At 42.7% G+C, this 15,837-nt stretch overlaps 1 protein-coding gene across 1 annotated transcript in view; it reads right to left on the reverse strand.

Annotated features, from left to right (window-relative positions):
- GARNL3 (GTPase activating Rap/RanGAP domain like 3) overlaps nucleotides 1-15,837 on the reverse strand; it is a 154,277-nt gene that overhangs the window by 55,950 nt on the left and 82,490 nt on the right. The window contains exons 7-8 of the mRNA XM_081237472.1: nucleotides 4,326-4,390; nucleotides 1,628-1,691 (exon numbers count right to left, since the gene is read on the reverse strand). Of these exons, the coding sequence (XP_081093598.1) occupies nucleotides 1,628-1,691; nucleotides 4,326-4,390 (129 nt within the window). The remainder of the gene's footprint in view (nucleotides 1-1,627; nucleotides 1,692-4,325; nucleotides 4,391-15,837) is intronic.

Below are 15,837 nucleotides of genomic sequence, written 5' to 3' on the forward strand. Positions count from 1 at the left end.
TATACCACAACTATCGGGAAACAAAGATGATGCATAGCGATGGGAAGAAACACACAGATGCCCAGGTTTCTCTAACCACTTAAAGCCAGATGATCATATGCCGCTTCTGGGAAGATTTCGCCCAAGAAAAATGTCACACAGAAGGGCAGCAGAAACAGACAAATAATATTTTAAAACAGCATCAGCCACCTTCCCACTTTTGGTGGAAAGATGCCTTCTTTAGAGTGCAGTTGGTTTATTTTCTGTTTACCTTTTGGATCCAGTGATTTGTAAGAACTCTTTTCCCTGCACCGGAAGCCTGTTGCTCAAGCCTTCCTAAGGGAAATCTACAGACACCTGATGACAGCAGGGGAACTACTGCTGGTAAGTTGCACACACACACACACACACACACACACATTTGGATGCTCACACCCACAGAGGATGGAGGGAAAGCTCATGAATGGAAGAGAGAGTGTGAAAGTGTCTTTTGTTTGGTGAAAAACAGGCATAGAGTGATGATATAAATAGGCAGAAGGTTGCTGTATCTCGTTTTCTTGTCCTGTCTCATTTTGTGGGAGAGACAAAGCAGATAAGGATGGCCAGGCAGGGGTAACCTCTCTGGGCAGACGGGATCTGATCAGCAGCAAGATGCAGAAGGAAGCATCCAAAAGGCTCGTGGGTTTTGGCCCCAGTGTCTGGGGGTCCAGGCTCTAAGAAGGAAAGGATTGAGTATGATAACTGGTACAAATTAAGTAATAAGGGCACACTGGTACTGAACTTATAATTCTAATTTGTTTTTAAGGTGGCTATAAGGAACTACTATTAAGCACATTATGGCTTAAAGTTGCTTAAAGTTTAACCTAACACATCCATTTTTGCCTCAGTTCCCTCTGGGGTTGAGTCAGGGTACAAATACTATTTTAAAAATTAAATTAGAACAAAAGACATGGGAATTCACAATTCTATACATTCTGGTAAGCTAAGTTGAGAGCCAGTAACTTATTATAAAAGCTAACTGTATCGTGAAGGTATGCACACAAAGATCGCTCACGCTTCCATCCATCCTTCTCACACTGCCTGAATTATTTCCCTAAAAAGCACATTTAAGCATTATGCTCCTTTGCTTAAAGATTCTACTGGCTCCCTGCTGTCTCCTAGATAGAGCCCAACCTGCCTCTCTAGCCTCTTCCTGTGTCACCCCACCTGGCAGGCCAACTCCTCGAAGCTCAGCTCTAACACACAACTGTCACGCCATTAGTGATGGCTGTGTTTATGTTTCAAGGGGATGATTTCAAAGCCAAATTGATTGCAACTGCAAGACAAAAGTTTGGCTGACATTTTTCTGAGGGACTGTTACCTAGTTTATGACTCTAACTTTTTTTTCTCCCAAGGCGGACTGCTTTCCCTTAATAGTAAGTCCTAGAACAGCTTTCTGGACATCTTCTATCCTCTGAATTTCTGAAAATGACAGTCTCCCAGCCTCTATCTTAGACTGACTGCATCAGAATGTCGGGTGGGAGGTTCTCCATGATGAGAACCACTGGTGATTCTGGTTGGGATCCTAGGCGAAGAATCACTGATGATTTGTCAGTTCTAACACTGTGATCAAATTTATACAATTATGAAGCACAAAATTCTCTGTTACCTTTTGTATCTCAGGATGAAAAATTTCCCTGGGGCCTTTCTCGAATTTGTCCAGATTCATGGCACTGAAATAGAATGGACAGAGTGAGCTGCAGTGTGGAGGGAACTTAAGTAATGTGGAGCCACTCCCAGGTCTTCAGGAAAGCTAAGTATTACCTCCTGGAAAATCATAGCTGGACTCCCTGAAGGGCCACAGGAGGTACAGACCAACAAGGAGTGATCAGTGAAGGAACATACGCGAGTAACCGACCGCAGTGGCTGTACCCTAGGCACACTCACAGAGTAAGAGAGGGAGGGGGGAATTGAGAGCATCTGTTTCAGGCAACCTTGACTAATCTCCATGATTCTTACTTTTATTTACTAAAAAAGTGATTCACTGACATTTACATAGCAATTAAGGATAAAATGAAATGTAATTAAGATGACCTGACGTGTCTTTCTTCCTTTGGCAATTCCTCTCCCACTTAGGGCAAAAGGCTGTCCTTAGCAGGATTGTTCTTTTACGTTTTGCTTTGGACAAGCAACGTGAATTTCCTTGAGCTAAGTTCCTCTAGAGGTAAAACAAGGAAATTGGACTAGACGATGTCTAAGGCCCCTTTCAGCAAGAATCCTCATATTTGTAAATGAAAGGTAAAAATAATAGCTAATATTTACAAAGTATTTACTATATGCCAGGCACCCTGCTAAATGCTTTACATGGATTATCTCATTTAATCTCTATGAGGCAAGTACTATTTTATCCCCATTTTAAGGATGAGTAAATTGAGGCTCAGAAGTTAAAGAAATAGTCCAGGATAACAACGCTGTGAAGTAGTGGAGCCATGATGTGAACTCAGGCTTATCTGACTCCATAGTATTTATATTTTAATTTCCTTTAAAGTTTCCAAGTTCATGATTGTAACAAACAGAGATAAAATATTTTCTTCTGGGCTTCCCTGGTGACGCAGTGGTTGAGAGTCCGCCTGCTGATGCAGGGGACACGGGTTCATGCCCCGGTCTGGGAAGATCCCACATGCCGCAGAGCGGCTGGGCCTGTGAGCCATGGCCGCTGAGCCTGCGCGTCCGGAGCCTGTGCTCCGCAACGGGAGAGGCCACAACAGTGAGAGGCCCGTGTACCGCAAAAAAAAAAAAAATATATATATATATATATATTTTTTTTTTTTCTTCTATTGGCAGCAACTGTAGAAGTTTTAATCTTCGCAACTTTAAAAATACTCTCTTGCTGCAGCTTGCTCTGGCTATGAGTGGAGGACTGAAAAGTGAAGGCCTACTCAGACAATTAAATGAAATTACAACTCAGTGAAATCCCTGGTCTTTAAATATACAGAAGAAAGGAGCTGGAGAAACTTCATTTTAGAAGAAGAAGAAAAAAGGAGTCACAGAAATTTAAGCCAATATAATTCAAACTATTGCTCTCAAAGCAAGTTAAGGTTTAGAAGCAGCAAGATACTTCTGTGCTCAAGAAAAAGGTTAACCTCTGCACTGATGCCCTCTTAGCTTGGGCTTCAGACTGGCCAGGAGAAAGATCAGGGGGCCTAGAGCAGAGGGGAGAAGGTCTGCAATCTGAAGACGAAGTCAAGCTTGAACGTGAGATATGAAATGTTTTACTTCTTAATCTCAGGACCCTTTCATCAGCCAATTGCAATGCCTAACTGTCAGTCAGGTTTGTCACTCTAACGGACATTCTGGCAAGTACGAGCCGTGGGTGGGAACATCAAAAACACCACCTCCTGCCACCACCTAGTTGCAGATAAATAAAGACTAAATCACCAGGCCACCAGGATAAGGTCTCAGATTCACACAGGATGGCATTAGTGGTTGACAGCCCAAGCCCTGGCATCACACGAACCCAGGTTTAATTCCCAGCTCTGTGGTTTACCAGCTGTGAGACCTTTGTCAAATCTCTTCACCTCTCTGAGGCTCCGATTCCTCCTATGTGGAGTGGTGGTGGTAATAGATCTACTTTATGGAGCTGATTTAAAGATTCCCCAAGAGAATGCTTGTCAAGCATTTAGCACAGCACCTGACTAACAGAAGCTACTGTTACTATGATGTAACATCTTAGCTGGTGACAGAGCAACAGGCCGACCTGCGTGGTGGCATTCCCGAGGGGGGGCTGCCACCCGACATGGGGGAGAGATGAGAGGGAGGTGGAAAGATGGGGGCACGAGAGGCAGCTGAGCACCGAGCAGCGAGCGGTTCCTTCCATTCATTTAACTTTCTCTTGGTGAAGAATAAGCACGTTCTTCTCAGAGTAGCATTTGCTGACATCTGAGTTCTATTTCAAACCAGAAAAATGAAAGGAAAAAAATTTCTTGATTTTCTTTACGAAACCAAAATATTTGCATGAGTGCCGGAAAAAAGAAGCAGGTGACGCATGCAGAACACAAACGCTTGAGAGCAAAGCTCGGAAGCAGCCAGACCTGGACTTGCGCCTCAGTCCTACTATACGCAAGCAGTGTGATCTTGGCTTTGTCCTTCTGGGCCTCTATTTCCTCATCCATAAAATGGGGATAATAACACTATCTGTCCTATAGGGCTGCTGTGAAGATTCAGTGAGGTAATGCATGTTGAGGGCTTAGCAAAATGTTGAGTATAATGCCAAGGCCCAAGGAAATAGCAAGCTGACATCAGAATGATCACAGGAAAAAACCCATTTATGGGTGCCAGGTGTTGGGTTTCTGCTCATTTGTACTCACCTTAAGATGGACTTCACAGAGAGCGTTTTTGTGGGGCTGTAGGGAAGGCATATTTTCTGGGTACCCTGGAAAGTCAAAACAGCAAACCAGTGAGAAGTTTGGCAATTTCCACCTCTGAGAGAGTCTTACCTGGTCATTTAAAAGAAACCCATGTCCAGTCTTTCTCATTTTTCATCATATATATAAATACATTCTATGTTAGAAAAACACTTACTGAGGTTTGACAGCATCTTCCACCATTCCCCCCTACCTGGCATTTACACTTTTCTTTTTTTTTTTTTTTGCATTGGGTCTTCGCTGCTGTGCATGGGCTTTTCTCTAGTTGTGAGCGGGGGCTACTCTTCGTTGCTGTGTGCAGACTTCTCATTGTGGTGGCTTCTCTTGTTACGGAGCACAGGTTCTAGGTGCGCGGGCTTCAGTAGTTGTGGCATGCAGGCCCAGTAGTTGTGGCGCACGGGCTTAGTTGCTCCTTGGCATGTGGGATCTTCCTGGACCAGGGATCGAACCCTTGTCCCGTGCATTGGCAGGCGGCCTCTTAACCACTGTGCCACCAGGGAAGTCCCGGCATTTATGCTTTAAGCATTACTCTTCAGCGTCTGGACTGCTGGGTCCGCGCTGTCTCAGGTGCTGTGATGAGCAGATGAGCCGTCTGAACCAGAGGAGAAGGGGGTTTGGTCTCTGAGCCAGGAAATGGATCAGCCTCAAAGATCAGAAGAAGAAAACTGTCTCCACACATTCAACGGGACCCAAATGTGATTCCTCCAGGTCAAAGAGTTTTTAAACTAGAAATCACCTGATTCTTTCAGAGAAGTTTTCATAATGTGTACTTTTATATTTGTCTGTGTTTACTTATTTAAAGTCTGTTTCTTCCTCTCTGCATGAGTACCCATTTTGACCAACTCATAGGAAGTACTCAATCAATACTGGCTGAATGAAAGGGAATGAAGGAAGGATTGCCTGATGGCTCAGTTCCATGTCTAAGCACCCACCCAGGAGAGATGAGGGCTAGTCTCTTTTACAATCTCCAAGAAAGAGACGATACAGATTTATAATTCGCAAAGGATTTATACTACATGCTTATTTAGCAAAAGAGATTATGACGCAGTCCATGTATAAAATTCCCTTTCTAACTATGACTATTAATAAAGTTGGCAGCACAAACAGCTAGAGAAGGGAAAGGACATTCCTTGTAGGAATCAGGCAAGTTTGTTCGTGTTTTCAGGACACATCTGCAAACTCATGTGTCCGAGCCCTGACCAATGGCACGGAGTGGAGTCCCCCAAACTTTTCAAGCCCATGATCTCTTTTGGCAAACTAAACTTTCACACTCAGGGCCCTGGAGAACTGGGTATTCTCACCCCTACTCCAGGCTGGGGATGAGTATGCCTTCCCAGTTAAGTGTCAGAAGTTGCACTAGGTAGAGCCCTTCTTTTGGATTCTCTACTAACCAAGGAATTTAGGTTGAGTTTTTTTTGTAGTTTGCATTACGTAGAGTTAAAAAATTTTCTACATATAAATATTATGATAGGAATATGCATTTTCAAATTCCACATGACCCACCCACTGAAACCTGAGTTAGTCCTGTGGCCTTACTTTTTCACCGGCCCCAGCTTACCTCAGGCTGTGGTCACCTGTGTGGGATGCCAACCCGTCTAGAACAGGGTCCTGAATCTGACCTTCTTGCTTGTCTACCCTTTCTTCTCACCAAACACACCAAAGGCAGCTTTTAAGAGAAGACTGGAGCAGCTTTGGGGGGAATGTATGGAATGGGAGAGGGAGGATCCAGCCCTGCCTGGGTGCTGGTAACATCGTCACAAGCTGCTGAAATGGATGTGAAACCCAGGGCTCTTGGGATTGTGGATCTGTATTTTTCTTCACTATAAAGGGGTAAAGCTCTTCCTTCTCGTCATTTTTTTTGTGGCTTTCCAGGGTTGCTGTTCTAGAAAAAACACCTTCCAGTTCTCTGTTTTCAGTGGAACCAAAAAATGCACAGGGAGAGTCAAGTACACGTGCGTATCAGGAAACACTAAGTGAGCAGAGCAGGACACAGAAGTGCGTGTCCACATTACCCCATTTAGTGTGTGTGTGTGTGTGTGTGTGTGTGTATGGACAGATGTCGAGAAGGACGCTGCAGTGATTATCACTGGGTAGTTGGATTTTGATCCTCTTCTTTTTTTTTTTTTTTTTGCGGTACGCGGGCCTCTCACTCTTGTGGCCCCTCCCGTCGCGGAGCACAGGCTCTGGACGCGCAGGCTTAGCAGCCATGGCTCACGGGCCCAGCCGCTCCGCGGGATGTGGGATCCTCCCAGACCGGGGCACAAACCCGTGTCCCCTGCATCGGTAGGCGGACTCTCAACCACTGCGCCACCAGGGAAGCCCTGATCCTCTTCGTTTTCACTTGCTGTATTGTCTGGATGGAATTTTTACAAGTGTGAGTCATTTTTTCTCTTTGGGTTTAGAAGGAACACAGCCAGAGATGTGTAAGACAGTTTCTAGCAGGGTTTATACGTTTAGCTGTGTTTCTGTTTAATGAGAGAATGTGAGCTCATGGGGGGAGGGAGGGAGTGCTGAGTCACCTGCATTGTTGGATTCCTCACAGCCTCCAGCGCTGGCTTTGGGCCAACAGGGGCTCAATAACTGACCCTGACGCCGATGTTCTGCTTTGATGTGTTCATCTCCTCACTGCCCTTCAGTGGGCAGCAAACACCTACCCGGCCCTGCACGTAATTTAGGGCCGAGAGAAGAGGCTCTGGGTTTGGGCATTGGCACTTCTCAGAAGAAGGGGATTAATGCTCCTTCTGCCCACCCCATGCTGCCTCCATGGTGGTCCTGGGTCTCAATCCCACCTCCCTGACTTCTCTCACCATCCAAGAGTCATCCCCAGAAGGCTCCTGTTTCTCTTGTATTTCCTGTTCCTTCTGTCTGGAACGTTCCCCCCACCCCTCCCCCTACTCTCTATGTGGCTGGTTCCCTTTCATCCTGTGGGTCTCTTTAAATGTCACCTCCTCAGGAAGCATTCCCTGGACTATCCCACTTGGGCAGGGCTCTGTATTGTTTGTTCTCTGTCTTCGTGTCCTTCAGAGTGCTCATCACAATTTATAATGTAATACAGACAATAGCTTTGGAAATTAAAAGAAGCAAAACTTCCCCTTGCCTTTGCCCCACTCTTCCTGCCCCAGTACCTGGCAACCGTCCCAGGTGAGGAGGTGAAGTGACTGTTTTCTGAAGGAAGAAGATAGGACTGAGAAAATCTCTTCCAGAAGGAGGTAGCAGAAGTGCGACACGGACCCTTGCCTCAGTGGAAGGAAGGAAGAGGAAGACAGGGAAGCTGAGGGGTTAGGTGCTGGGGCCCTTGATGCCTCCGTTCCGAGGGCAGGCCTTGATAGGGGTAGGGGTGGGGAAGCTGTAAGCACATCAAGGTAAGACCTGGAGGCACCTGGACTAGAGGCTCACTTCCCAGGCACGGCCTTCCAGAGGAGTCCTGAAGTCCAGGTAGAACCTGTCTGAACACAGTGAGGGGCAGTAACTCGGTAGCTTCCAGCAGGGATGGCCAGCAAGATTAGAGACCCGAGCCTAAGGTGACGCTCCCGCCTCCTCCCGTCTGACCCAGGGCTGAGAGAGTGCAGCACTTCCAAGAGGCTCGGCGAGCGGCAGAGACCTGGGGTCAGGTGAGAGTGTTCACACGCACAGTGACTTCACTACACGGAGCAAACGGCTGGGACACGGACTTCAGGGACAGGTGTGCTCCAGTGACCCCCCGCAAAAGCCGGAGGAGACCAGTTACACCTCAGGGGTTGCTCCTCCAAAGCAGAAACCAGAAAGAGCCCAGAGGGCCCCGGGTGGATCCCAGGTCCTCCCCTCCCCCCACCATGAGGCCTCAGAGACCCTCTCTTCACATACCCAAACATTTACTTCAGGAGAAACAGGGCTAGGGGACTGAAATCGGAAAGGCTGATTATTTGTCCAAAAGAGACAGAGTCATCCGAAGAGAATATTTGAGCCAGAAGAGACTGGAATACGGTAATAGGCAAACATAAAAAAAATAAGTAAAAAAAAATGGAGGGGGCCAGAAAACAGCCTTCCTGGTGCAGAAAATAAGAGGCTTTGGACGAAGGCACCAGCCCTTCTCAGTAGGTGACTAAGGAGAAGAGATGATCATGCACTTGGGGAAAACTGGCACCTGTTCTCCAGCGTTATCTTCTAAAACTGACGCTTAAACTTGCTTCAAGGACAGCCATGCTGATGGCAAGACTGATCCCAAATGCAGTGGCACGGGGAGAGGGGTAAGGCCAAAACTTGTCTGCAGGAAATAATTCACGAGTAAGACCTAACTACTTTAGATCAGATTTTTACCTTAAACCTGCTTAAAGAAAGAAAAATGTCTGAAACATAAAATAGAAGTTTAGATACATAGAGGCAGCAGAGCACACGTTAAGTTGGACTTCAATTCATTAATTATTAATCATTTCATGAATTCGTTCAACAGATATTTATCGAGCTCCTTCTATGTGCCAGGCACTGGGCTTGCTGGTGGGGATACTGAGGACAAAGCAGTATGTCCCCTCCTTTCATGGAGCTCACAGGATAGGGAGAGTGACAGCATGAGTCAAAGAATCACATATAGAATTAGTTATGTACAGTGGTGACAGCTCAGCATGCAGTCCTGGGTTCTGCCTGGTCTGCCACCTCCCTCAGTTATGTCATTTAAGTTCCCTAAACTATAATAACACCTATGCATTTGGAGGACTTACCTGGCATACAGTAATGCTCAATAAAGGTTAGATTTTATTGTTATTACTAGTACTAGTTTTAATCATCACAAAAAGTTCCTAGCCACAGTTTATTCTGTAGTAGTTCCTGGAAATTCTTTCTGGGCTTTTTGAAGTTGCTACTTTATTGCAATATAGGTATGCATGCATGCAAATGTGTGTGTATGTATGTGTGTATAAAAGATTACTGTTCCTTATGGGGATATATGTATACGTATAGCTGATTCACTTTGTTATAAAGCAGAAACTAACATACCATTGTAAAGTAATTATACTCCAATAAAGATGTTTAAAATTTTAAAAGTTAAAAAAAAATTATTGTTCTTTTAAGTTTCTGCTAATTTCTTTTCCAAAAAGAGGTACATAGCAATTTTTTTTTTTTTTTTGCGGTACGCGGGCCTCTCACTGCTGTGGCCTCTCCCGTTGCAGAGCACAGGCTCCGGACGTGCAGGCTCAGCAGCCATGGCTCACGGGCCCAGCCGCTCCGCGGCACGTGGGATCTTCCCAGACCGGGGCACGAACCCGCGTCCCCTGCATCGGCAGGCGGACTCTCAACCACTGCGCCACCAGGGAAGCCCTACACAGCAATTTTGATACACTACGTAGCTGAGATAAAAATCGCATGCAGGGCTTCCCTGGTGGTTCAGTGGTTGAGAGTCCGCCTGCCGATGCAGGGGACGCGGGTTCGTGCCCCGGTCTGGGAAGATCCCACGTGCCGCGGAGCGGCTGGGCCCGTGAGCCATGGCTGCTGAGCCTGCACGTCCGGAGCCTGTGCTCTGCAACGGGAGAGGCCACAGCAGTGAGAGGCCTGTGTACCACACACACACAAAAAAAATCAGCATGCAGAGATGGCAGACAGCAGAAGCAAGAAGTACTACAATCCAGGCTGTGGAACAAAAACCACATTCACAGAAAGAGAGACAAGATGAAAAGGCAGAGGGCTATGTACCAGATGAAGTAACAAGATAAAACTCCAGAAAAACAACTAAATGAAGTGGAGATAGGCAACCTTCCAGAAAAAGAATTCAGAATAATGATAGTGAAGATGATCCAGAACCTCGGAAAAAGGATGGAGGCAAAGATCAAGAAGATGCAAGAAATGTTTAACAAAGACCTAGAAGAATTAAAGAACAAACAAACAGAGATGAACAATACAATAACTGAAATGAAAACTACACTAGAAGGAATCAATAGCAGAATAACGGAGGCAGAAGAATGGATAAGTGACCTGGAAGACAGAATGGTGGAATTCACTGCTGCGGAATAGAATAAAGAAAAAAGAATGAAAAGAAATGAAGACAGCCTAAGAGACCTCTGGGACAACATTAAACGCAAAAACATTCGCATTATAGGGGTCCCAGAAGGAGAAGAGAGAGAGAAAGAACCCGAGAAAATATGTGAAGAGATTATAGTCGAAAACTTCCCTAACATGGGAAAGGAAATAGCCACCCAAGTCCAGGAAGTGCAATATTTGAAGAAATTATAGTCGAAAACTTCCCTAACATGGGAAAGGAAATAGCCACCCAAGTCCAGGAAGCGCAGCAAGTCCCATACAGGATAAACCCAAGGAGAAACATGCCGAGACACAAAGTAATCAAACTGACAAAAATTAAAGACAAAGAAAAATTATTGAAAGCAGCAAGGGAAAAAGGACAAATAACATACAAGGGAACTCCCATAAGGTTAACAGCTGATTTCTCAGCAGAAACTCTACAAGCCAGAAGGGAGTGGCATGATATACTTAAAGTGATGAAAGGGAAGAAACTACAACCAAGATTACTCTACCCGACAAGGATCTCATTCAGATTCGATGGAGAAATCAAAAGCTTTACAGACAAGCAAAAGCTAAAAGAATTCAGCACCACCAAACCAGCTCTACAACAAATGCTAAAGGAACTTCTCTAAGTGGGAAGCACATGAGAAGAAAAGGACCTACAAAAACAAACCCAAAACAATTAAGAAAATGGTCACAGGAACATACATATCGATAATTACCTTAAATGTGAATGGATTAAATGCTCCAACCAAAAGACACAGGCTTGCTGAATGCATACAAAAACAAGACCCATATATATGCTGTCTATAAGAGACCCACTTCAGACCTAGGGACACGTATGTACCTGAAAGGATTGAAAGTGAGGGGATGGAAAAAGATATCCCATGCAAATGGAAATCAAAAGAAAGCTGGAGTAGCCATACTCATATCAGATAAAGTAGACTTTAAAATAAAGAATGTTACAAGAGACAAGGAAGGACACTACATAATGATCAAGGGATCAATCCAAGAAGAAGATACAACAATTATAAATATAAATGCACCCAACATAGGAGCACCTCAAAACATAAGGCAACTGCTAACAGCTATAAAAGAGGAAATCGACAGTAATACAGTAATAGTGGGGGATTTTAACACCTCACTTACACCAACAGACAGATCATCCAAAATGGAAATAAATAAGGAAACAGAAGCTTTAAATGACACAATAGACCAGATAGATTTAATTGATATTTATAGGACATTCCATCCAAAAACAGCAGATAACACTTTCTCCTCAAGTGTGCATGGAACATTCTCCAGGATAGATCACACCTTGGGTCACAAATCAAGCCTCAGTAAATTTAAGAAAACTGAAATTATATCAAGCATCTTTTCTGACCACAATGCTATAAGATTAGAAATGAATTACAGGGAAAAAACCCGTAAAAAACACAAACACAGGGAGGCTAAACAATACGTTACTAAGTAACCAAGAGATCACTGAAGAAATCAAAGAGGAAATCAAAAAATACCTGGAGACAAATGACAATGAAAACACGACGATCCAAAACCTATGGGATGTAGCAAAAGCAGTTCTAAGAGGGAAGTTTATAGCTATACAAACCTACCTCAAGAAACAAGAAAAGTCTCAAATAAACAATCTAACCTTACACCTAAAGGAACTAAAGAAAGAAGAACAAACAAAACTCAAAGTTAGCAGAAGGAAAGAAATCAAAAAGATCAGAGCAGAAATAAATGAAATGGAAACAAAGAAAACAAAGCAAAGATCAATAAAATTAAAAGCTGGTTCTTTGAGAAGATAAACAAAACTGATAAACCATTAGCCAGACTCATCAAGAAAAAGAGGGAGAGGACTGACTCAGATCAATAAAATTAGAAATGAAAAAGGAGAAGTTACAACAGACATCGCAGAAGTACAAAGCATCCTAAGAGGCTACTATAAGCAGCTCTATGTCAATAAAATGGACAACCTGGAAGAAATGGACAAATTCTTAGAAAGGTATAACCTTCCAAGACTGAACCAGGAAGAAAAAGAAAATATGAACAGACCAATCACACGTAATGAAATTGAGACTGTGATTAAAAATCTTCCAACAAACAAAAGTCCAGGACCAGATGGCTTCACAGGTGAATTCTATCAAACATTTAGAGAAGAGCTAACACCCATCCTTCTCAAACTCTTCCAAAAAATTGTGGAGGAAAGAACACTCCCAAACTCATTCTATGAGGCCACCATCACCCTGATACCAAAATCAGACAAAGATACTACAAAAAAAGAAAATTACAGACCAATATCACTGATGGATATAGATGCAAAAATCCTCAACAAAATACTAGCAAATAGAATGCAACAACACATTAAAAGGATCATACACCATGATCAAGTGGGATTTATCCCAGGGATGCAAGGATTCTTCAGTGTATGCAAATCAATCAATGTGATGCACCATATTAACAAATTGAAGAATAAAAACCATATGATCAGCTAAATAGATGCAGAAAGGACTTTTGACAAAATTCAACACCAATTTATGATAAAAACTCTCCAGAAAGTGGGCAGAGAGGGAACCTACCTCAACATAATAAAGGCCATATACGACAAACCCACAGCAAACATCATTCTCAATGGTGAAAAACTGAAAGCATTTCCTCTAAGATCAGGAAAAAGACAAAGGTATCCACTCTCACCACTCTTATTCAACACAGTTTTGGAAGTCCTAGCCACGGCAATCAGAGAAGAAAAAGAAATAAAAGGAATACAAATTGGAATAGAAGAAGTAAAACAGTCACTGTTTGGAGATGAAATGATTCTATACATAGAGAATAATAAAGATGCCACCAGAAAACTACTAGAGCTAATCAATGAATTTGGTAAAGTTGCAGGATACAGAATTAATGCACAGAAATCTCTTGCATTCCTATACACTAATGATGAAAAATCTGAAAGAGAAATTAAGGAAACATTCCCAGTTACCATTGCAATGAAAAGAATAAAATACCTAGGAATAAACCTACCTAGGGAGACAAAAGACCTGTATGCAGAAAACTATAAGACACTGGTGAAAGAGATTAAAGATGATACCAACAGATGGAGAGGTATACCATGTTCTTGGATTGGAAGAATCAATATTGTGAAAGTGACTATACTACCCAAAGCAATCTACAGATTCAGTGAAATCCCTATCAAATTACCAGTGGCATTTTTTTATGGAACTAGAACAGAAAATCTTAAAATTTGTATGGAGAAACAAAAGACCCCGAATAGCCAAATCAGTCTTGAGAGAAAAAAATGGAGCTGGAGGAATCAGACTCCCTGACTTCAGATTATACTACAAAGCTACAGTAATCAAGACAATATAGTACTGGCACAAAAACAGAAACATAGATCAGTGGAACAAGATAGAAAGCCCAGAGATAAACCCACGCACCTATGGTCAACTAATCTATGACAAAGGAGGCAAAGGATATACAATGGAGAAAAGACAGTCTCTTCAATAAGTGGTGCTGGGAAAACTGGACAGCTACATGTAAAAGAATGAAATTAGAACACTTCCTAACACCATACACAAAAATAAACTCAAAATGGATTAGAGGCCTAAATGTAAGACCGGACACTATAAAACTCTTAGAGGAAAACATAGGAAGAACACTCTTTGACATAAATCACAGCAAGATCTTTTTTGATCCACCTCCTAGAGTAATGGAAATAAATAAAAAAAAAAAACCCAAATGGGACCTAGTGAAACTTCAAAGCTTTTGCAGAGCAAAGGAAACCATAAACAAGACGAAAAGACAACCCTCAGAATGGGAGAAAATATTTGCAAACGAATTAACGGACAAAGGATTAATCTCTAAAATATATAAACAGCTCATGCAGCTCAATATTAAAAAAAAATAAACAACCCAATCCAAAAATGGGCAGAAGACCTAAATAGACATTTCTCCAAAGAAGACATACAGATGGCCAAGAAGCACATGAAAAGCTGCTCAACACCACTAATTATTAGAGAAATGCAAATCAAAACTACAATGAGGTATCACCTCACACCAGTTAGAATGGGCATCATCAGAAAATCTACAAACAACAAATGCTGGAGAGGGTGTGGAGAAAAGAGAACCCTCTTGCACTGTTGGTGGGAATGTAAATTGATACAGCCACTACGGAGAACAGTATGGAGGTTCCTTAAAAAACTAAAAATAGAATTACCATATGATCCAGCAATCCCACTACTGGGCCTATGCCCTGAGAAAACCATAATTCAAAAAGAGTCATGTACCACAATGTTCATTGCAGCACTATTTACAATAATAGTGAGGACATGGAAGCAACCTAAGTCTCCATCGACAGATGAATGGATAGAGAAGATGTGGTACATATATACAATGGAATATTACTCAGCCATAAAAAGGAACGAAATTGGGTCATTTGTTTAGACGTGGATGGATCTAGAGACTGTCATACAGAGTGAGGTAAGTCAGAAAGAGAACAACAAATATCGTATATTAACGCATATAGGTGGAACCTAGAAAAATGGTACAGATGAACTGGTTTGCAGGGCAGAAATTGAGACACAGATGTAGAGAACAAATGTATGGACACCAAGTGGGGACAGTGGCGGGGGTGGTGGTGGTGGTGGTGTGATGAATTGGGAGATTGGGATTGACATGTATACACTGATGTGTATAAAATTGATGACTAATAAGAACCTGCTGTATATATATATTAAAAAAATCAGCATGCAATTATTTAAATACTGGATTTCAACAAATGTACCCATCAGGTGGGACCACAAAATAATAGAACTAACATTTTCTAAGTGTGGTTTATTTTATTGCTTTTAAAATTATACACCATACTCACCAATTCAAGAATAAGATGTCTTATCCTTTAGGCACCTAACCAGTTTTGACGATTTGGGACACTGGGTAAATTTTCAAGCAAGATCTCACTTCAGGTAGTCTTGTTAGTGCTCATCACCCTGTGAGCCATAGCCCAGAACTTTTCCCATTTTACAAAGAAGAAAATGGAGGCTCAGAGGGCATGAGCAAATATCTCAAATTCACACAAAATGAGCTTGTTATTGAGGTGATTTGACCCTAGTTTGCTTAACTCCAAACCCTCTGTTCTTTCTAGTGTTGATATGGTCTCTAAAAAATTCTCTGAGAAGCAAAGAAAAAAAGAAACAAGAGAAGAAGATAATGAGAAAAGGTAAAAGATGAAAGACAGAGGTCGAATATAAGAATTAATAGAAAAAATTCAGAACAGGAAAAGAAGCAACACCAATGAACATAAAAAAAACTTTCCTGAGCTAAAGAAAGACCTGCACCCTCGAGTTGAAAGGGCTTGCTTTCAGCCCGCTGTCCCCAGCTCAGTGTTCAGAGCCCACCGTGGGCAGGAGGTACTTGTTAGATCTAGGGTTGCTTTTCTACACCATGAAATTGATGAAAGGAGCTAAGCCTCAAA

Source organism: Mesoplodon bidens (genome assembly GCF_964165515.1).
Source record: "Mesoplodon bidens genome assembly, chromosome: 6".
In the NCBI taxonomy this organism is placed as follows: domain Eukaryota; kingdom Metazoa; phylum Chordata; class Mammalia; order Artiodactyla; family Ziphiidae; genus Mesoplodon; species Mesoplodon bidens.